The 24,200-nt window shown below is 41.2% G+C and overlaps 1 protein-coding gene across 2 annotated transcripts in view; it reads right to left on the bottom strand.

Annotated features, from left to right (window-relative positions):
• Positions 1 to 18,106, bottom strand: part of LOC106575980 (uncharacterized) — a 185,525-nt gene extending 167,419 nt beyond the window's left edge. For both annotated transcript variants that reach the window (XM_082964425.1, XM_045698558.2), the window contains exons 1-4: positions 18,008 to 18,106; positions 16,834 to 17,072; positions 13,841 to 14,074; positions 25 to 204 (exon numbers count right to left, since the gene is read on the bottom strand). In XM_082964425.1, the coding sequence (XP_082820551.1) occupies positions 25 to 204; positions 13,841 to 14,074; positions 16,834 to 16,936 (517 nt within the window). In that variant the 5' untranslated portion in view covers positions 16,937 to 17,072; positions 18,008 to 18,106. The remainder of the gene's footprint in view (positions 1 to 24; positions 205 to 13,840; positions 14,075 to 16,833; positions 17,073 to 18,007) is intronic.
• Positions 18,107 to 24,200: the final 6,094 nt, after the last annotated feature.

Here is a 24,200-nt window from a genome sequence, read left to right as displayed (position 1 = left end):
AACTTAGATAGAACCTGCTCTTACCATGAGAAACAGATGTCCCAATCTTCTCCTCCTCTTCTTCATCTTTAATGATGACATTCAGGTCCAGTGTTTGACTGCAGTCTTCCAGCTTCACTGATGCCATCTCTGGATCCTGCAGTGCAAACTGGGCTCCACTGTCACAATCAGGACCCAGTGAATGAATGTAGGTTTGGACATAGTCTGGAATGAGAGAGGTAGGCTAGGTTTGTCCTCACTATTGATGTTACCAGCCTCAGACTTATTTTCTAGTCGTCCTGTATTAACAATGTGAAACAGACACAAAAGTTAGTCTTCACAGTTCAGGCACGTTCTTTATTCTCAAAAAAAATATTATATTTCTTCTTGTCTCTTCCAAGATCGCATAGCAGTCAGACGTCCTTTGTCGTCCTCTTGTCATGTCCCATGTATTTATATATTTACATATTTTCTTCGCATATCTTTTTATATATATTTTTTCTAAAAACTCAACCTCAAAACACTCTCCAGCAACCCGCCTCACCAATAAAAAAAAAAAAAGAAGTATTATTTACCTAAAATCTGAAATCCACAACAGAAGCTAGCCAGAGGTTAGCCAGAGGTTGGCCAGTTCACTGGCTAACGTTGGAGTTCAGCTAGCCACGGTTGGCGGTCATCGACTATCCCTTAGCTCAAAAAGCTATCGCCAGTTTTGTACAGCGCGACTCAGACCAGAGCATACCGGACCTATTTTTCTCTCCATATCCCCGGATTTCTACCGCAGGCTCTGGACATTTACACCTGGATCTTGCAGCTAGCTAGCTGCTACCCGAGTGACTTTTGGCTAACGTCGGTCCCGGAGCTAACATCAATTATTCCGGAGCTATCCAGCTGAAGAATTCCATCAGCCACTCCTGGGCTACAATCACCTACCCGGACCCATTTTACTGCCGATGCGGAGCCCCATCGGGCCTTCACGACTGGACTACCGACGTTATCTGCCCGAGGGAGTTATCCAACTGGCCCCTCTGTCGCGACGTAACCTGAACGCCCATCTGCGGCCCGCTAATCGTTAGCTGTCTTATCGGCTGCTATCTTAATAGGTCTACCGGACAATTTTCTTGGGCCACTATAACTATAACTATTTTGCCAATTGGACTGGTCCCCCCTACCACACGGAACCCCACTAATCTACAGACGGAAACACACGAGGTGGCTAAAAACAACCTCCCTCCATCTTCTGTCAGCTTGCAACCTATGGCCCTAGCTGTCTGAATCTCACTTGGACATTTATGATCACTCGGCTAAGCATGCCTCTTCTTAACCTGTTTGGGATAGGGGGCAGTATTTTCACGGCCAGATAAAAAACATACCCGATTTAATCTGGTTACTACTCCTGCCCAGAAACTAGAATATGCATATAATTAGTATATTTGGATAGAAAACACTCTAAAGTTTCTAAAACTGTTTGAATGGTGTCTGTGAGTATAACAGAACTCATATGGCAGGCCAAAACCTGAGAAGATTCCATACAGGAAGTGCCCTGTCTGACAATTTGTTGTCCTTCTGTAGCATCTCTATCGAAAATACAGCATCTGTGCTGTAACGTGACATTTTCTAAGGCTTCCATTGGCTCTCAGAAGGCGCCAGATAGTGTAATGGGGTGTCTGCTGTCTCTGGGCGAAGAACAGCAGGAGAATTTGTTAGTGGTCAGCCTGGGAACAGTGAGACTGAGAGGCGCGTTCACGAGAATTCTCAATTTTTTTCTTTCAGCCTTTGAATGAATACAACGTCGCCCGGTTGGAATATTATCGCTATTTTACGAGAAAAATAGCATAAAAATGGATTTTAAACAGCGTTTGACATGCTTCTAAGTATGGTAATTTGTCACGAAATGCGCTCGCGCGTCACCCTTCGGATAGTGACCTGAACGCACGAACAAAACGGATGTATTTGGATATAACTATGGATTATTTGGAACCAAAACAACATTTGTTGTTGAAGTAGAAGTCCTGGGAGTGCATTCTGACGAAGAACAGCAAAGGTAATCCAATTTTTCTAATAGTAATTCTGAGTTTGGTGAGCCCCAAACTTGGTGGGTGTCAAATTAGCTAGCCTGTGATGGCCGGGCTATGTACTCAGAATATTGCAAAATGTGCTTTCGCCGAAAAGGTATTTTAAAATCTGACACCGCGATTGCTTAAAGGAGTTCTGTATCTATAATTCTTAAAATAATTGTTATGTTTTTTGTGAACGTTTATCATGAGTAATTTAGTAAATTCACCGGAAGTTTGCGGTGGGTATGCTAGTTCTGAACATCACATGCTAATGTAAAAAGCTGTTTTTTGATATATGAACTTGATTGAACAAAACATGCATGTATTGTATAACATAATGTCCTAGGAGTGTCATCTGATGAAGATCATCAAAGGTTAGTGCTGCATTTAGCTGTGGTTTTGGTTTTTGTGACATATATGCTTGCTTTGAAAATGGCTGTGTGATTATTTTTGGCAGGGTACTCTCCTGACATAATCTAAAGTTTTGCTTTCGATGTAAAGCCTTTTTGAAATCGGACAATGTGGTTAGATTAACGAGAGTCTTGTCTTTAAAATGGTGTAAAATAGTCATATGTTTGAGAAATTGAAGTTATAGCATTTTTGAGGTATTTGTATTTCGCGCCACGCTCTATAGCATTGGATATTGGTGAGGCGTTCCGCTTGTCCAATGCTGTTCTGGTTAGTGTTTATTGGCTTATTTCACTGTAGAGCCTCTAGCCCTGCTCATTATACCTTATCCAATCTTTCAGTTCCACCACCCACACATTGTTTTCAATTATGTTTCTAGAGACAATATCTCAATCATCATCACTCGATGCCTAAGTTTACCTCCACTGTATTCACATCCTACCATACCTTTGTCTGTACATTATACCTTGAAGCTATTTTATCGCCCCCAGAAACCTGCTCCTTTTACTCTCTGTTCCGGACGTCATAAACAACCAATTCTCATAGCTTTTAGCCGTACCCTTATCCTACTCCTCCTCTGTTCCTCTGGTGATGTAGAGGTGAATCCAGGCCCTGCAGTGCCTAGCTCCACTCCTATTCCCCAGGCGCTCTCTTTTGATTACTTCTGTAACCGTAATAGCCTTGGTTTCATGCATGTTAGCATTAGAAGCCTCCTCCCTAAGTTTGTTTTATTCACTGCTTTAGCACACTCTGCCAACTCGGATGTCCTAGCCGTGTCTGAATCCTGGCTTAGGAAGTCCACCAAAAACTCTGAAATCTTCATCCCTAACTACAACATTTTCAGACAAGATAGAACGGCCAAAGGGGGCGGTGTTGCAATCTACTGCAGAGATAGCCTGCAGAGTTCTGTCCTACTATCCAGGTTTGTACCCAAACAATTTGAACTTCTACTTTTAAAAATCCATCTCTCTAAAAACAAGTCTCTCACCGTTGCCACCTGCTATAGACCACCCTCTGCCCCCAGCTGTGCTCTGGACACCATATCTGAACTGATTGCCACCCATCTATCTTCAGAACTCGTGCTGCTAGGTGACCTAAACTGGGACATGCTTAACACCCCAGCCATCCTACAATCTAAGCTTGATGCCCTCAATCTCACACAAATGATCAATGAACCTACCAGGTACCACCCCAAAGCCGTAAACACAGGCACCCTCATAGATATCATCCTAACCAACTTGCCCTCTAAATACACCTCTGCTGTTTTCAACCAAGATCTCAGCGATCACTGCCTGCATCCATAATGAGTCAGCGGTCAAACGACCTCCACTCATCACTGTCAAATGCTCCCTGAAACATTTCAGTGAGCAAGCCTTTCTAATCAAACTGGCCCGGGTATCCTGGAAAGATATTGACCTCAACCCGTCAGTAGAGGATGCCTGGTTATTCTTTTTAAATGCCTTCCTCAACATCTTTAATAAGCATGCCCCATTCAAGAAATTTAGAACCAGGAACAGATATAGCCCTTGGTTCTCTCCAGACCTGACTGCCCTTAACCAACACATAAACATCCTGTGGCGTTCTGCACTGGCATCGAACAGCCCCCGTGATATGCAACTTTTCAGGGAAGTTAGAAACCAATATACACAGGCAGTTAGAAAAACCCAGGCTAGCTTTTTTCAAGCAGAAATTTGCTTCCTGCAACACAAACTCAAAAAAGTTCTGGGACACTGTAAAGACTATGGAGAATAAGAACACCTCTCAGCTGCCCACTGCACTGAGAATAGGAAACTCTGTCACCTCTGATAAATCCACTATAACTGAGAATTTCAATAAGCATTTTTCTACGGCTGGCAATGCTTTCCACCTGGCTACCCCTACGGCGGTCAACAGCACTGCACCCTCCACAGCTACTCGCCCAAGCCTTCCCCATTTCTCCTTCTCCCAAATCCAGTCAGCTGATGTTCTGAAAGAGCTGCAAAATCTGGACCCCTACAAATCAGCCGGGCTAGACAATCTGGACCCTTTCTTTCTAAAATTATCTGCCGAAATTGTTGCAACCCCTATTACTAGCCTGTTCAACCACTCTTTCGTGTCGTCTGAGATTCCAATTCCAAAAGATTGGAAAGCAGCTGCTGTCATCCCCCTCTTCAAAGGAGGGGACACTCTTACCCAAACTGCTACAGACCTATATCCATCCTACCCTGCCTTTCCATGGTCTTCGAAAGCCAAGTCAACAAACAGATTACCGACCATTTCGAATCCCACCGCACCTTCTCCACTATGCAATCTGGTTTCAGAGCTGGTCATGGGTGCACCTCAGCCACGCTCAAGGTCCTAAACGATATCGTAACCGCCATCGATAAGAAACAATACTGTGCTGCCGTATTCATTGACCTGGCCAAGGCTTTCGACTCTCAATCACCACATCCTCAATAGCCTTGGTTTCTCAAATGATTACCTCGCCTGGTTCACCAACTACTTCCCTGATAGAGTTCAATGTGTCAAATCGGATGGCCTGTTGTCCGGGCCTCTGGTAGTCTCTATGGGGGTGCCACAGGGTTCAATTCTTGGGCCAACTCTTTTCTCTGTATACATCAATGATGTCGCTCTTGCTGCTGGTGAGTCTCTGATCCACCTCTACGCAGACAACACCATTCTGTATACTTCTGGCCCTTTTTTGGACACTGTGTTAACAACTCTCCCGACGAGCTTCAATGCCATACAACTCTCCTTCCGTGGCCTCCAACTGCTCTTAAATAAAACTAAATGCATGCTCTTCAACCGATCGCTGCCTGCACCTGCCCGCCCGTCCAGAATCACTACTCTGGACGGTTCTGACTTAGAATATGTGGACAACTACAAATACCTAGGTGTCTGGTTAGACTGTAAGCTCTCCTTTCAGACTCACATCAAACATCTCCAATCCAAAGTTAAATCTAGAATTGGCTTCCTATTTCGCAACAAAGCATCCTTCACTCATGCTGCCAAACATACCCTCATAAAACTGACCATCCTACCGATCCTCGACTTCGGCGATGTCATTTACAAAATAGCCTCCAATACCCTACTCAATAAACTGGATGCAGTCTATCACAGTGCCATCCGTTTTGTCACCAAAGCCCCATATACTACCCACCACTGCGACCTGTACGCTCTCGTTGGCTGGCCCTCGCTTCATACTCGTCGCCAAACCCATGGGCTCCAGGTCATTTACAAGACCCTGCTAGGTAAAGTCCCCCCTTATCTCCACTCACTGGTCACCATAGCAGCACCCACCTAAAGCACGCGCTCCAGCAGGTATATCTCTCTGTTCACCCCCAAAGCCAATTCCTCCTTTGGCCGTCTCTCCTTCCAGTTCTCTGCTGCCAATGACTGGAACGAACTACAAAAATCTTTGAAACTGGAAACACTTATCTCCCTCACTAGCTTTAAGCACCAGCTGTCAGAGCAGCTCACAGATCACTGCACCTGTACATAGCCCATCTATAATTTAGCCCATACACCCACCTCTTCCCCTACTGTATTTATTGATTTTGCTCCTTTGCCCCCCATTATTTCTATTTCTACTTTTCACTTTCTTCCACTGCAAATCTACCATTCCAGTGTTTTACTTGCTATATTGTATTTACTTTGCCACCATGGCCTTTTTTGCCTTTACCTCCCTTATCTCACCTCATTTGCTCACATTGTATATAGACTTATTTTTCTACTGTATTATTGACTGCATGTTTGTTTTACTTCATGTGTAACTCTGTGTTGTTGTCCGGTCGAACTGCTTTGCTTTATCTTGGCCAGGTCGCAATTGTAAATGAGAACTTGTTCCCAACTTGCCTACCTGGTTAAATAAAGGTGAAATATTTTTATATATTTTTTAAATTGTTCAATTATCTAATTCAGTGCTTGACCTGGACTGAAATAGGTGACGGTACTCAGCTCTGGTGAGCTCCTGTCCAAGTCAAGCACTGATCTCATTTCAATAGATCTGGTAGCTAAGCACTGACAACAAAACATGGATTCATTCACATTAAACAAAGTACATGCTTTAAAATAGTCTACACAATGTGAATGCACTTAAACTATAGTAGACTCCACAAATTCCCATAAAAGCCAAAATGACTCAAACCATTTAGTACAAAGTTGCAGTATGTTTTAGGCAGCACTATGTACTATTTTCCTGAATAACCTCGTCTTCACTGTATTATTCCAATCAAAAACCAATTGTATTTCCGTTCACACCATAGTAACATTTGTAAAGATAGAAGAAACAACTGAATGTGTCTGAATATTACAACACATGATCATCATTACATTCAGCTTCAAACCTGTAGTGCGACCTTGAAATTGTCTCTCTGCACCTGCACTGAAGCCCATTGGCGAAGACAGAGTGGACAGCGCCATTTTACCAGCTCGTGAATTTTACACAAAACCAATAACATGCTAAACAAACTCAGAAATCTCAAATAAATGTATTCTTTATTAAAATGACCTTGAGGAAATGATGTACATCCATTCAGACAAACCCAAGGCTTCTAGCTATGTGACTTGTAAAATAGTTGATCACAATCACCTGGTTTGACTAAAAAATAAAACATCCAACCTTTACCAAACGTGATAATACCTTAACGGGTGTTACCTAGCATGGAATGACATGTTCTTTTGATATTAGGAAGTTTAAACCTGCTACTACATATCTGTATTAATAAATAGAAACCGACACAAAGGTTCTTGACATCATAGTTCTGGCATTTTCTTTATTCTGAAGAATGGTGCATGCCTGCCTGGAAGGGTAGTGGGTTCCCCCACTACCACAGTGCAGCCACAGAACAATGAGACAGATATTTCACCGGATGTATAAATGTGAAGCATCCACTTAGCGTTTCCACTCACTACCAAATATGGTAGTGAGAGGAAGCCCACTGGCCGGCAGTGGAAGAAGATGGATTTTGGCCGACATTCTGCAAAATGTTTTAATCTATGAAACACCTGATCTTAATACAGTTTTCTGTTACCAAAAGTAAAATCTGTTATGAACAGAGTGGACTAAGTTTTGTAGACTTTACCCTTTGCAAAAGTTAAATAATTGCGTTATTTAGAAGGAACGTAAAGGTGAATTGAGTTATTGCACACGAGTGCTTCACAGAGGAGTTCCCTAACAGAAATATGCAGATGTGTTGTATAACGCACCAATAGGATCTCGCTGACTGTGCTTGGCTCTGCACACTATGACTGATCTGTTCCCATTGGAAACGACCGGCTGTGGTCTAATCTTGGATTAGTTAGAAAAAAACTTTGGCGCAACCGTCCATGCATTCAGGGAACCTTGGGATGGCCCTACCACATTATATGAGAAGGGAGGTGCTTCATTTGAGCCAGATCCTCCAGCACCTCTCAGTTTTGTAGTCTTTCATTCCAGAACCCATTTGCCAGGATCAGGTAGCCTACCACTTGTGACATTTTTCTGTCCACTGTTTGCAATGTAAAAATCCTAATAAAAGCAATCAGAGTAATTACATTTGGATTCCTCTGTAATTGTCATGCCTCCTAAAAAACGTAATGTGAAAACGTGCCTGATATTCTAATAATTGATTCATGTTGGGCCATCCCAGGTTAATGGTTTGTGCAACATTGTAGCCTATTTAGACCAAGGCGTGGCCATTGCTGTGGTGAGAGAGAAGCACGCCTGTATCTCTCACAGAACTACAATGAGATTCACTTTCTATGATCTCTCTCCCTCTCTGTGCTGTTATAGACATGAGCCAGCAACTCATCTCTCCAGCATTGCACTTCTTCATTTATTTCCTAATAGAATAATAGCTGTGGGAAGTGTGTTTTTATTTATTTAACTAGGCAAGTCACAAATTCTTATTAACAATTACAACCTACCCCGGCCAAACCCGGACGACGCTGGGCCAATTGTGCACCGCCATATGGGACTCACAATCACGGCTGGATTTGATGCAGCCTGGATTCAAACCAGGGACTTGCACTGAGATGCAGTGCCTTAGACCGCAGCACTCTGTAGTCTGCTCAGAAAGAAATTAAATAATTCCCAATACTGCACCAGGAGTAAGCCTAGAATTTAGCCACAGAGGATCAATAGCAAAAACATTTTTAAATAGACTAGTTGTGGATTGTGTGTAGCTAAATCACAAGGCATGTCTACAGTCAGGAACGTGTGGCAAATCTGTCAGTGAACAGCATGCAGCCAAAACAGGCCTTTAGCAATATTTCTAATACAGTCACTGGAAAACACAGGTTGTAAAGCAAATGGATCCTGCTGAAAATAAAATACTAATCTGTCTGTATGTTACCAAGTTATCAACTTCCAAATAGGCCTATTGACAACAGCATGTTTTACAAAGTAAAACAAGAGAGAGATGAGCTTTTGTCCGGTGAGTGAGCTGCACATCATTGGGTGAGTCAGTGAAACTGGAAAGCTTCTTTAGGACTATAACTTCCTCCTCATATTGTACAATGTGTTTCTCCTCACACCTGGCCTAGGCTATTGATGGATTAGAGACAAGGTCGTTTTTATTGATCTCAGATTCTCAGTTTGTCAGTGTCAAAGCAGCCTGTCATTTTGGTCATTTGTGAGGTATTAAACCTGGACTACGAGGAGCACAATTGGCCCAGCGTCGTCCAGGTTTGGCAGGGGTAGGCAGTCATTGAAGATAAGAATTTGTTCTTAACTGACTTGCCCAGTTAAATAAAAAATGTAATAATAATTTACCTTTTAAGATTCTGTGAAAGTCTCCAGTCATCTAAAATGTAGAATTGCATGAAATCTGTTTATAAAAGGCCACATTGTTCCAGAACTCTAGGCTACAAAAAATGAACAACTTCCGCAAGTGTCTCTACACCACTGCTCTATGCCAGTACGCTAAAGCCATGATAATGCAACCAATGCTTTATTATAAAGGTATTTTATTTAATATGTGTTCTGGTACCTCAGAACCCCCCAGGTCACCCCCCTCTTGGGCTCACTTTTGGTTCCAGCACCTCCCAATTTACACAGTAAGCACTGGAGAAGTGGGTAGCTGCTGCTGCCTCCTCCAGGACACATCTTCTTTACATAGAGTTCATCAGGCTGTTGATTGTGACATCTGGAATGTTATCCCACTCTTCAAAGGCCGTGTGAAATTCCTGGATATAGGAGGGAACTGGAACAAGCTGTCGTACACGTCAATCCAGACCATCCCAAACATGTTCAAAGGGTCCCATGTCTGGTGAGTATGCAGGCCATGGAAGAACTGGGACATTTTCAGCATTTTAAATTGTGTACAGATCCTTGCGACGTGGGGCTGTGCGTTGTCATGCTGAAACATGAGGTGATGGCGGCGGATAAACGACAGGACAATGGGCCTCAGGATCGTATCATGATATCTCTGTGCATTCAAATTGCCATCATTAAATACAATTGTGTTGGTTGTCTGTAGCTTATGCCTGCTCATATCATAACCCTGATACCACCATGGGGCACTCTGTTCACAACATTGACATCAGCAAACCGCACGCCCACAACACCATTCACGACAGTCTGCAGATGTGAGGCTGGTTGGGCATACTGCCAAATTCTCAAAAACATTGTTGGAGGCAGCATAAGGTACAGAAATTCACATTAAATTATCTGGCAACAGCTCTGGTGGAAATTCCTGCAGTCAGCTTGCCAATTGCATGTTTCCTCAAAACTTCAGACATCTGTGGCATTGTGTTGTGAAAAAAAACAGCACATTTGAGTGGCATTTTTGAATTTATTAGAGATCCCCATAAGCTGCTGCCAAGCACCTACTCAGCTACTCTTGTCTCCAGCACAAGGTGCACTTGTGTAATGATAATCATGCTATTTAATCAGCTTCTTGATATGCCACACCTGTCAGGTGGATGGATTATCTTGGCAAAGGAGAAATGCTCACTAACAGGGATGTAAACAAATGTGTGCACAAAATTTGATAAGAAATAAGTGTGTGTATGGAACATTTCTGGGATCTTTTATTTCACCTCGTGAAACATGGGACCAACACTTTACATGTTGTGTTTGTTTGTTCAGTGTAAACTTTTTTTTTTTTTTTTAATCATACAAACTATCAATAACAACATTTAAATTAAACTAAATCAGCCGGCTTTTCTGTTCTAATCAGCTCCCTACACAGGCTGAGAAGGATCCTGTAAGAGCGGAACATTATCTGGTGACAGTAGTCCTTGTAGTCTTGGAGGCCCAAAAACGTCTCAGCTGCAGATATGATGTCCAGCTTCTTGGACATCTTGTGCAATACAATTAATAACTGTGGCTATAAATACTAAAATATCCACCTTCTTCACAATAAGTGTATCCAGATCACTTGATTGACGTACAACATTTACAACTGGTTGTGGTGCATCCACCACCATATCATCTTCAGAACTGTGGCCTCTTGCCCCTATAACTCTCTTAAATACACTTAGGTTGGAGTCATTAAAACTCCTTTTTCAACCACTCCACACATTTCTTGTTAACAAACTATAGATTTGGCAAGTCGGTTAGGACATCTACTTTGTGCATGACAGAAGTAATTTTTCTAACAATTGTTTACAGACAGATTATTTCACTTATAATTCACTATATCACAATTCCAGTGGGTCAGAAGTGTACATACACTAAGTTGACTGTGCCTTTGCTTGGAAAATTCCAGAAAATTATGTCATGGCTTTAGAAGCTTCTGATAGGCTAATTGAAATTTGAGTAAATTGGATATGTACCTGTGGATGCATTTCAAGGCCTACCTGCAAACTCAGTGCCTCTTCGCTTGACATCATGGGAAAATAAAAATAAATAAGCCAAGAAGTCAGAAAAATAAAAATTGTAGACCTCCACAAGTCTGGTTCATCCTTGGGAGCAATTTCCAAACACCTGAAGGTAAAACGTTCATCTGTACAAAAAAATAGTACACAAGTATAAACACCATCGGATCACGCAGCCGTCATACCGCTCAGGAAGGAGAAGCGTACTGTCTCCTAGAGATGAACATACTTTGGTGCGGAAAGTGCAAATCAATCCCAGAACAACAGCAAAGGACATTGTGAAGATGCTGGAGGAAACAGGTACAAAAGTATCTATATCCACAGTAAAACGAGTATTGAAGCAACATCTCAAGACATCAGTCAGGAAGTTAAAGCTTAGATGCAAACGGGTCTTCCAAACGAACAATGACCCCAAGCATACTTCCAAAGTTGTGGCAAAATCGCGTATGCACAACAAAGACAAGGTATTGGAGTGGCCATCACAATGCCCTGACCTCAATCCTATATTAAAAGCATGTGCGCGCAAGGATGCCTACAAACCTGACTCCGTTACACCAGCTCTGTCAGAAGGAATGGGCCAAAATTCACCCAACTTATTGTGGGAAGGTTGTGGAAGGCTACCCAAAACGTTTGACCCAAATTAAACAATTTAAAGGCAACGCTACCAAATACTAATTGAGTGTATGTAAACTTCTGACCCACTGCGAATGTGATGAAAAATAAAAGCTGAAAAAATAATTCTCTCTACTATTATTCTGACATTTCACATTCTTAAAATAAAGTGGTGATCCTAACTGACCTAAGACAGGGAATATTTACTAGGATTAAATGTCAGGAATTGTGAAAAATTGAGTTTAAACGTATTGAGTAAGGTGTATGTAAACTTACGATTTCAACTGTAGGAGATTTGCTGTACAGTCCTGATCCTTGACACCTAAACCTCTTTCACACTAACAGGGCACTCTGGGAATTCGGGAAAACGACCCCCACCACAGTTGCATAATTTTACATTCACATACTCAACAATAACATATTCCTTCCGTCTGCAAACACTTGACATATGGCCAAACCTTTTGCATTTCTTCCATTGCATCGGGTTTTACACCAACTCTCTTATGGGGTATCTTATATATCCCAGCTTTACATAGGGTGGTAGATACTCTTCATCAAACATCAATAATAGATATGAACTTTGCTCCTTTTTCACATTCTCTATACGAGTCAAGCGATGTGCATTTGCGTTGTCCTTCTTTGGGATTTGGTTGGCGGATCGCATCCAACTCTTCGGTGCATACACCACCTACTGTACTGGTGTGAGACCATTCATAGCCTACATGCATTCAATTCATTGATACACTGATTTATACAAAATTTCCCTGACAACTATTTGCCCTCTAAAAAATGTGAGGAAAAATGTTCTTGGTTCGTGCAGTAGACTGTGACCTAGGGGGCCTGTCATGGTCTGGGGCGTTGTGTCACAGCATCATCGGACTGAGCTTGTTGTCATTGCAGGCAATCTCAACGCTGTGCGTTACAGGGAAGACATCCTCCTCCCTCATGTGGTACCCTTCCTGCAGGCTCATCCTGACATGACCCTCCAGCATGACAATGCCACCAGCCATACTGCTCGTTCTGTGCGTGATTTCTTGCAAGACAGGAATGTCAGTGTTCTGCCATGGACAGCGAAGAGCCCGGATCTCAATCCCATTGAGCACATCTGGGACCTGTTGGATCGGAGGGTGAGGGCTAGGGCCATTCCCCCCCAGAAATGTCGGGGAACTTGCAGGTGCCTTGGAGGAAGAGTGGGGTAACATCTCACAGTAAGAACTGGCAAATCTGGTGCAGTCCATGAGGAGGAGATGCACTGCAGTACTTAATGCAGCTGGTGGCCAAACCAAATACTGACTGTTACTTTTGATTTTGACCCCCCCCTTTGTTCAGGGACACATTATTCAATTTCTGTTAGTCACATGTCTGTGGAAGTTGTTCAGTTTATGTCTCAGTTGTTGAATTTTGTGTTCATACAAATATTTACACATGTTAAGTTCGCTGAAAATAAACACAGTTGACAGTAAGAGGACGTTTCTTTTTTTGCTGAGTTTATTTTTACCTTGCCAGCTCAGGGATTCGATCCAGCAACCTTTTGTTTACTGGCTCAACGCTCTAACCACTAGGATACCTGTACGTATTCATATGAGTAGGCTGTGCAATACAAAAAGAGAATGAAACTATTCTAAAAGTATCTCATAAGTCATGAAAATAATGACCTACATCATCCTCCACTCACTGTCACAAGGGTTAGTAACTACACAGACTCACTTCATATCATCCTCCACTCACTATCACAAGGGTTACTAACTACACAGACTCACTTCAGAGAACTTCAAAACACTGGCAGTTTGCCTACTTCACTTCTTTAGTCTACTCTCTGAACACTCCAGTGAATAAAACAAATGCTGACAATACTGGTGTCAAACCATGCAAGTGTCAGTAGCATGAAATAATATTTACCTTCATGGAAACAGTTCAACATGAAACAGTTATACTGCAACTTTTCATACACAGTGGGAAGTTATAACAAACAACAAAATCAGATAGATAGAATCTGCTCTTACCATGATGAACAGATTTCCCAATCTTCTCCTCCTCTTCTTCATCTTTAATGTTGACATTCAGCTCCAGTGTTTGACTGCAGTCTTCCAGCTTCACTGATGCCATCTCTGGATCCTGCAGTGCAAACTGGGCTCCACTGTCACAATCAGGACCCAGTGACTGTAGGATTGGACTCAGTGTGGAAGGAGAGAGGCAGGCTGGGTTTGTCCTCACTATTGATGTTACCGGCCTCATACCTGAGTCGGCAAGTAGTACAAGAGAAACAGACACAAAAGTTATTATCTTGAAAGTTCTGGCAATGTCTTTATTCTCTATTAAATATATTATATTTTTTATTGTTCAATTATCTAATTCAGTGCTTGACTTGGACTGAAATAGTTGCCGATAAACATTTTGGGTGCCGGTACTGTTTATATTTAGGTGCAGGAGCTCCACAATACTTTTGAGCTAATACTTAACCTATAGAAGATAAATGCATAAAAGACTCAAAAACCATTAAGTTCAAGGTTACAGTTTGTTTTAGGCAGCACTATGTGCTATTTTCAGTAATAACATTAAATTCGCTGTTTTACTTCAAAAAACAATTATATTTCCTGTTCACATCATTGAAACGTTTATAGATAAAGACAAACTTTGTGTCAATATTATTTCACATGTAGAAAATTGATAATCATTACATTTAGCTTCAAAATAGTAGTGCAACCGTAAAATGGTCTCCCTCTGCTGCACCCACACTGCCTGTCTCATAGCAAAGGGTCTGAATACTTATGTAAATAAGGTATTTCTGTTGTTCATTTTTTAGAAATGTGAAAACATTTCTAAAAACCTGTTTTTGCATTGTCATTATGGGGTATTGTGTGTAGACTGACGAGGAATGTTTTTTATTTAATTCATTTTAGAATAAGGCTGTAACGTAACAAAATGTGGAAAAAGTCAAGGGGTCTGAATACTTTCCGAATGTACTGTATGTATTCATGAGTAGGCTGTGCAATACAAAAGGGGAATAAAACTATTCTAAAAGTATCTCATAAGTCATGAAAATTATGAGCTATATCATCCTCCACTCACTATCACAAGGGTTAGTAACTACACAGACTCACTTCATATCATCCTCCTCTCACTATCACAAGGGTTAGTAACTACACAGACTCACTTCATATCATCCTCCAGTCACTATCACAAGGGTTAGTAACTACACAGACTCACTTCATATCATCCTCCACTCACTATCACAAGGGTTAGTAACTACACAGACTCATTTCATATCATCCTCCTCTCACTATCACAAGGGTTAGTAACTACAGACTAATTTCATAGATCTTTAAAACACTGTCAGTTTGTCTACTTCACTTCTTTAGTCTACTCTCTGATCACTCCAGATAGCCCAGTGAATAAAACAAATGCTGGCAATACTGGTGTCAAACCATGCAAGTCTCAGTAGAATGAAATAACATCTACCTTCTCATTGAAACAGTTCATCATGAAATCCTGCCCTGCCTTTCTAAAGTCTTCAAAAGCCAAGTTAACAAACAGATCACCGACCAGTTAGAATCCCACCGTACCTTCTCCGCTATGCAATCTGGTTTCCGAGTTGGTCATGGGTGCACCTCAGCCACGCTCAAGGTCCTAAACGATATCATAACCGCCATCGATAAAAGACAGTACTGTGCAGCCGTCTTCATCGACCTGGCCAAGGATTTCGACTCTGTCAATCACAGCATTCTTATCGGCAGACTCAACAGCCTCAGATAGAGTTCAGTGTGTGAAATCGGAGGGCCTGTTGTCCGGACCTCTGGCATTCTCTATGGGGGTGCCACAGGGTTCAATGCCATACAACACTCCTTCCGTGGCCTCCAACTGCTCTTAAATGCTAGTAAAACTAAATGCATGCTCTTCATCGCTACCCGACTTGCATCACTACTCTGGACGGTTCTGACTTAGGTATTTGTAGTTGTCCACATATTCTAGGTGTCTGGTTAGACTGTAAACTCTCCTTCCAGACTCACATTAAGCATCTCCAAACCAAAATGAAATCTAGAATCAGCTTCCTATTTCGCAACAAAGCCTCCTTCACTCATTCTGCAAAACATACCCTCGTAAAACTGACTATCCTACCGATCCTTGACTTCAGCGATGTAATTTACAAAATAGCCTCAACAAATTGGATGCAGTCTATCACAGTGCCATCCGTTTTGTCACCAAAGCCCCATATACTACCCACCACTGCGACCTGTGTGCGCTCATTGGCTGGCCCTCGCTTCATATTCGTTGCCAAACCCACTGGCTCCAGGTCATCTATAAGTCTTTGCTAGGTAAAGCCCTGCCTTATCTCAGATCACTGGTCACCATAGCAGCACCCACCTGTAGCACGTGCTCCAGCAGGCATATTTCACTGGTCATCCCCAAAGCCAACTCCTCTTTTGACCGCCTGTCCTTCCAGTTCTCTGCTGCCAATGACTGGAACGATTTGCAAAACTCACTGAAGCTGGAGTCTTATATCTCCCTCTCGAACTTTAAGCACCAGCTGTCAGAGCAGCTTACCGATCACTGCACCTGTAAACAGCCCATCTGTAAATAGCCCACCCAACTACCTCATCCCCATATTGTTATTTTTTTTTGCTTTTTTGCACCCCAGTATCTCTACTTGGACATCATCATCTGCACATCTATCATTCCAGTGTTAATGCTAAATTGTAATTATTTCACCACTACGGCCTATTTATTGCCTTACCTCACTAATCTTACTACATTTGCACACACTGCATATAGATTTTTCTATTGTGTTATAGACTGCACGTTTGTTTATCCCATGTGTAACTCTGCGTTGTTGTTTTCGTCGCACTGCTTTGCTTCATCTTGAGAACTTGTTCTCAACTGGCCTACCTGGTTAAATAAAGGTGAAATAAAATAAATAAAACAGTTCTACAGCAACTTCTCATGCACAGTGGGAAGTTTTAACGAATAAACAACGTAGTTAGATAGAACCTGTTCTCACCATGAGAAACAGTTGTCCCAATCTTCTCCTCCTCTTCTTCATCTTTAATGTTGACATTCAGCTCCAGTGTTTGACTGCAGTCTTCCAGCTTCACTGATGCCATCTCTGGGTCCTGCAGTGCAAACTGGGCTCCACTGTCACAATCAGGACCCAGTGACTGTAGGTTTGGACTCAGTGTGGAAGGAGAGAGGCAGGCTGGGTTTGTCCTCACTGTTGATGTTACCGGCCTCAGACTTAATCTGAGTCGGCCAGAAGTAATGAAGAGAAACGGACACAAAAGTTAGTGCCAAAACTGTCAAGAATTTCTTTATTCTCTAAAAATATGGTTTATATATAGGTGCAGGAGCTCCACAATACTGTTGAGCTAATATTCTATAAGAGGAACATGAGCTCAAACAGTAGACATTTGAGGTGACGGTTCTCAGCTCCAGTGAGCTCCTGTCCAAGTCAAGCACTGATCTCATTTCAATAGATCTGGTAGCTAAGCATTGACAACAAAACATTAATTCACATTAGCCAAAGTATACACTTTAAATTAGGCTACACAACTCAATGCACTTAATCTATAGTAGATTTCCTGAATTCACATAAATGCCTCAAAAAACATTTAGTACAAGGATGCAGTATGTTTTAGGCAGCACTATGTACTATTTTCCTGAATAACCTTGTCTTCACTGTATTACTCCAATCAAAATCAATAGTAACATTTATAGACAGAAACAACTGAATGGCTCTGAATATCAGTACACATATAGAAAACTGATAATCATAACATTTAGCTCCAAAACAGTAGTGCAACCGTAAAATTGTCTCTCTCTGCTGCACCCTCACTGCCTGCACTGCCTGCACTGAAGTACGTTGATGCAGACCGAGGGGGAACCGCCATTTTACCATCTGGTGAATTTTACACAAAACTAAAAACGACATGTAAAACGAACCCAGAAATCTCAGCTAAATGTATCCTTTATGAAATTACCTTGACGAAATGATATACATCCACTCAGACTAACCCAAAGTCTCTATGTGACTTGTAAAAAAGTGATCACGTTCACTCATGCGGTTTGACGCAAAAACAGCACATAAAGCCTTTTTCAAACGTGATAATCACTTGACGTATTTGTTACCTAGCATGTTATTACATGTTCTTTCGATATTAGAACGTGCTATTACATACCAGTAGTAATACATTTGAAACAGACACAGAAGTTGTCGTCTCGACTGCACAATTCTGGCGTGTCCTTTATTCTGAAGAATGATGCGCGCCTGCGCGGAACTGCCTTCTCCTCACTACCAGTTTCTAAACCCAGAGACGTAACAACGCGAGACTTCAGAGAACGCCTGTGAAGCAGACCAAGCCGTGGTTTGAGAAGTTAATGAGAGAAGTGAACAATTCTGATACTTTTGCAGCGGCTAATGGGGATCCTAATAAATACCTAAAAGATTCCGTCGGCACACACTTGAAACATGGCCATTCTTTTATCAATTTCATAACTGCAGTGGTTTATTCACAATAGCTCTTACTGCGTATCATACATATTCCAGCATCACAGGTAGCCTAGAGCGTTGGGGCAAGTAACCGAAATGTTGCAGGATCGAATCCCCGAAATGACCAGGTAAAAATCTATCTCTCTGCCCCTGAACAATGCAGTTAACCCACTGTTCCCTGGTAGGCCGTCATTGTAAATAAGAATTTGTTTTTAACTGACTTGCCTTGTTAAAAAAAAAATATTTTTTTAAATCACATGAGTAGGCAGACCGAGGTAAAGTTGGTTTTATATTCATTCATTCGCCAAAAGCCATTTAAAATTGAAAAATCAATAACTAATTCATTGATTGTCACAAAAATACATATGGTTTATTCTATAAATGTCTAGCATACTTAAACAACCTTTGAGTAGAATTTCCAGTTTTGAGTTTATAGAAATACATAATCTGTCAAATGTCATAAAACAACTAATTCACCGTTTGTCACAGAAACATCAAACTATGTATGATTTGTTCTATAAATGTAAAGTATATAGTCTAGTAGATTGTCGCGAAAGAAAAAATGTGTTATAGACGAGATAAAAACGTCAAGACCGGAGAGAGAAAGGTACGTTTACCATTGAATTTGTTTAGTTGGATTGTGGATTCTGCTGGCGATTTATCATTGGAAATTAGCTAGCATTTTGGCCTGCTAGTTAACTGCAGTGACATAACTGTAGCTAGCAAACGTACCTAGCTAAGTAGCAAACGTTCGCTGGCGTTATTGTTAGGCCTGCTAACTAGTTACCATATCACATTGTACAGAATATACTTTCCATGTAGTATGTTGAGTTTTGTTTGGATTAGCTAGGTAGTTTTCTAACCTCGACTAGCTACTGTAACTAGCTGATTTACCTAACCTAAAGCTGACAAATAGTTATAATATGGGCGCTACTCACTAGCTAGCTGGGCTCACCTTTGTGTGAAGTTAGCCACAATAACGATTATCCTCATCAGTGGAATTTTACGGATCGCCTTCATAATAAAAGTCCCCAATTGGAAACAACAGGTTGTGGTCAATCTTGGGTTGGTTATACAAATATTTTGTGTTAGTGTAACAGTACTCTTCTTGCGTTGTGTACAATCAATCATCGACACGAACTCCAACGTATAACACCAGTCATGGAGATTTATTCTGATAGAAACGGCACAAAATTGCACGTCATGCAATGCACGGCTCACCATCCAACTCTGCACTCACGCACTGTACAAAATATACAAACCCCCCCCACCAGACACAGTAAGTTGCTAGCTAATATTAGCTGGAATTCTCTACAACAAAATGCACAACAAATATGCACCAAAAAAATGCTACATCTTATGTGTGGTGTTCTAGTAATATTTACAAACATATTGATATAAATTGTACATTAAAGTCATCACTTGGGAGTATAAAAATCACTTTTGACGTACAGTGCTTTGCAACCAACAATTTACCGCTGGTTTGGTGCTTGTTCACTGGGACGATTCTAACTGAAACATCCTCCCTCGTAAGCAAGCTACGCAAACCAGCAAATAAGATGCCATATTGAGTAGGTGAAGGCAAGACAAAACTAAAACCAAAAACCCATTGGCTTAACAATAAAGTGGCAAGGGGAATCACCAATATAACCCTGTTACACCTGCTAATATTAATATCTTTAACTAAATATGCAGGTTTAAAAATATATACTTATGTGTATTGATTTTAAGGCATTGATGTTTATGTTTAGGTACATTCGTGCTATGATTGGGCTTTTTTCGCGAATGCGCTTTTGTTAAATCATCCCGGTTTGGCGAAGTAGGCTGTGATTCGATGATAAATTAACAGCCACCGCATTGATTATATGCAACGCAGGACAAGCTAGTTAACCTAGTAATATAATTTACCATGTGTAGTTAACTAGTGATTATGTTAAGATTGGTTGTTTTTTATAAGATAAGTTTAATGCTAGCTAGCAACTTACCTTGGCTCCTTGCGAGTGGTAACAGGTGGTCAGCCTGCCACGCAGTTTCCTCGCGGAATGCAATGTCATCAGCTATAATTCGTATTAAAAATGCCAATTACTGATTATGAAAACTTGAAATCGGCCCTAATTAATCAGCCATGCCGATTAATCAGTCGACCTCTAGTGCCAAGCTTGTAGCTCATACCCAAGAAGACTTGAGGCTGTAATCGCTGCCAAAGGTGCTTCAAAAAGTACTGAGTAAAGGGTCTGAATACTTAAGTAAATGTGATATTTCAATTACATTTTTAATAGATTTTCAAAAAATTCTAAAAACATGTTTTTGCTTTGTCATTTTGCGGCGTCGTCTGTAGAATGGCGAGGGGGAAAAAAACAATTTAATCAATTTTATAATAAGGCTGTAACATAACAAAACATGGAAAAGTCAAGGGGTCTGTGTCACAGCTGTCTTCAAAAATGGACCAAGGCGCAGCGGGAATGTGGATACTCATAGTTTAATTCAAAAAGAGTACAGCATCCACGGTGAAAAAACAAGACAGCAACTGTTTTGCAGGCTAACTAAACGCAGTGCAAAAACAACTACCCACAACCCCAAAGAAAAACACACACTCCTATATAGGACTCCCAATCAAAGGCAACTCAACACACCTGCCTTCAATTGGGAGTCCAATCACCCACACAACATTTAACAAACACAAACCCCCTGCCACATCCTGACCAAGACTAACACAATTACGCCCTCTGCTGGTCAGGATGTGACAGTCTGAGTACTTTCTGAATGCTCTGTGTGTGAATTTAGGAAATCTACTATAGGTTTTGTGCATTTACGTTGTGTAGACTAATTTATAGTGTGAACCGCCTAATTTGAAATTAATTGAATGGTTTGTTAATGCTTAGGTACCTGATCTAATATAGTTTGAGAATAAAGAAAGCGCCATAACTGTCAAGACTAACTTTTGTGTCCGTTTCTCTTTATTACTACAGGCCGACTCTGATTAAGTCTGAGGCCGGTAACATCAACAGTGAGGACAAAATCCAGCCCTCCTCTCTCCTTCCACACTGAGTCCAAACCTACAGTCACTGGGTCCTGATTGTGACAGTGGAGCCCAGTTTGCACTGCAGGATCCAGAGATGGCATCGGTGAAGCTGGAAGACTGTAGTCAATCACTGGAGCTGAATGTCAACATTAAAGATGAAGAAGAGGAGGAGGAGGAGGAGATTGGTAAATCTGTTTCTCATGGTAAGAGCAGGTTCTATCTATAAGTTATCTTCATAAGTTAGACCTCCATAAGTTATGACCCAGTCTATTGATAGGTTGAATTCTGTACTACTGACATCACACATCCCTGAACAACTGGGCTATCTGGAGTGATCAGAGAGTAGACTAAAGAAGTGAAGTAGACAAACTGCCAGTGTTTTGGAGTTCTATGAAATGAGTGTGTAGTTACTAACCCTTGTGATAGTGAGTGGAGGATGATATCAAATGGGTCTGTATAGTTACTAACCCTTGTGATAGTGAGTGGAGGATGATATCAAATGGGTCTGTATAGTTACTAACCCTTGTGATAGTGAGTGGAGGATGATATGACTCATAATATTCACCCTTTTTGCCCTCAACTGTTGAACAGCTTTTAGGGCCAATCCCATTTAGTCGACTGGTCGATTGTTTGGTGGATAGATGTTGGTCGACCAAGCTTTTTGTAATTGAGCAGTGGCTAATATATACAGTGCTGCTTGAAAGTATGTTGAGTAATCTTGAGTAAGGACATGAACTTGATTATGACATGATTATGCATAGAAGTAGGCCTAGGCTAACTGGCCTGAACTCAAATGTAGGCCTATAAATGTGCCAACTAATACGGTTTCTGATTGTCTTAACTCATTGGACAGGAAAAGGCGCAAATCTCGCTCACCATAATTTCAAAAAAGTTTTATTAAGCAAGTTTAAAAGATTGACGTTTGAAGGCCGAAACGTCAATCTTTTAAACTTGCTTAATTAAACTAAGAATGTTTAATGGTGAGCGAGTGTTGCGCCTTTTCCTCAGGGCCCAGAATATTTTATACAATGTTGCAAGTTTGCTAGCACAGGCCAGACCAAATTAATAGTTGATACAATGTTTCAAGTTCCTTGCAGTCAGGTCATGCATAGCCAATGTGATTTATAGAATATTTATTTTCATAAGAAATATGTTATACATGCAAGCTGCAGTGTTTTTATTGTTGGCTTTATGTAGGCTATCTTTACATATTGGCAATGGCAATAGAAGTTACTTTTAGAATTGCATAATTTTAATATAGTTAATTTATTTACATGACATTGATTTGAGATATAAAGACTATTATGAATTAAATGAAACGGTTCCATGAAAATGTGCAGATGAAAATCATAACTGGCACGCAGATAAGTAGAAATGGTACGATACCTTGGCACTCCAAATGGAAAAGGTTGCCGACCGCTGGTGTAGCCTTTTACCAGCAACTTCAGGAGAGTAACGGCAGAATCTGCGGAGAACAGCAGCAGTGGGGAGAAGGGGGGGGTCTGGAACAGTTTTTTTCCCTTCTGGTTAGGCTATATTGATCTCTGGCTCCCTCTTGAGTCATTTGTGTGTTTTCATTTTTAATTGCAGTGCTTAAAGCATCAGACAAGCTCAGTAGCCTACATATAGTGGATTTTATTCAAACATCGGGTGTGTCTATATATGGAAAAAAATATACTTTTTACAATTTTGACCAATCGATTGGTTGAAAGAACAGACGACTCTCGGTCAACCAGGATTTATTTTAGTCGGGGACGGCCCTAATAGCTTAATTCCCTTTTGTATTGAACAGCCTACTGATATGAAGTCATATGTTCAGTACCAGTCAAAAGTTTGGACACACCTACTCATGCAAGGGTTTCTTTAGTTTGACTATTTTCCACATTGTAGAATAAAAGTGAATACATCAAAACTATGAAATAACACATATGGAATCATGTAGAAACCAAAAAAGTGTTAAACAAATCTAAATGTATTTTACATTTAAGATTCTTCAAAGTAGCCACCCTTTGACTTGATGACAGCTTTGCACACTGGAATTCTGTCAACCAGCTTCATGAGGAATGCTTTAACAAATGTCTTGAAGGAGCTCCCATGTACAGTGAGGGATAAAAGTATTTGATCCCCTGCTGATTTTGTACGTTTGCCCACTGACAAAGAAATGATCAGTCTATAATTTTAATGGTAGGTTTATTTGAACAGTGAGAGACAGAATAACAACAAAAAAATCCTGAAAAACGCATGTCAGAAATGCTATAAATTGATTTGCATTTTAATGAGGGAAATAAGTATTTGACCCCCTCTCAATCAGAACGATTTCTGGCTCCCAGGTGTCTTTTATACAGGTAACGAGCTGAGATTAGGAGCACACTCTTAAAGGGAGTGCTCCTAATCTCACTTTGTTACCTGTATAAAAGACACCTGTCCACAGAAGCAATCAATCAATCAGATTCCAAACTCTCCACCATGGCCAAGACCAAAGAGCTCTCCAAGGATGTCAGGGACAAGATTGTAGACCTACACAAGGCTGGAATGGGCTACAAGACCGTCGCCAAGCAGCTTGGTGAGAAGGTGACAACAGTTGGTGCGATTATTCGCAAATGGAAGAAACACAAAAGAACTGTCAATCTCCCTCGGCCTGGGGCTCCATGCAAGATCTCACCTCGTGGAGTTGCAATGATCATGAGAACGGTGAGGAATCAGCCCAGAACTACACGGGAGGATCTTGTCAATGATCTCAAGGCAGCTGGGACCATAGTCACCAAGAAAACAATTGGTAACACACTACGCCGTGAAGGACTGAAATCCTGCAGTGCCCGCAAGGTCCCCCTGCTCAAGAAAGCACATATACATGCCCGTC

Source organism: Salmo salar, chromosome 17, assembly GCF_965601325.2.
Source record: "Salmo salar chromosome 17, fSalSal1, whole genome shotgun sequence".
Classification (NCBI taxonomy): domain Eukaryota; kingdom Metazoa; phylum Chordata; class Actinopteri; order Salmoniformes; family Salmonidae; genus Salmo; species Salmo salar.
The sequence above is the reverse complement of the archived record's forward strand: the minus strand, read 5'-3'. Positions and strand labels throughout refer to the sequence as shown.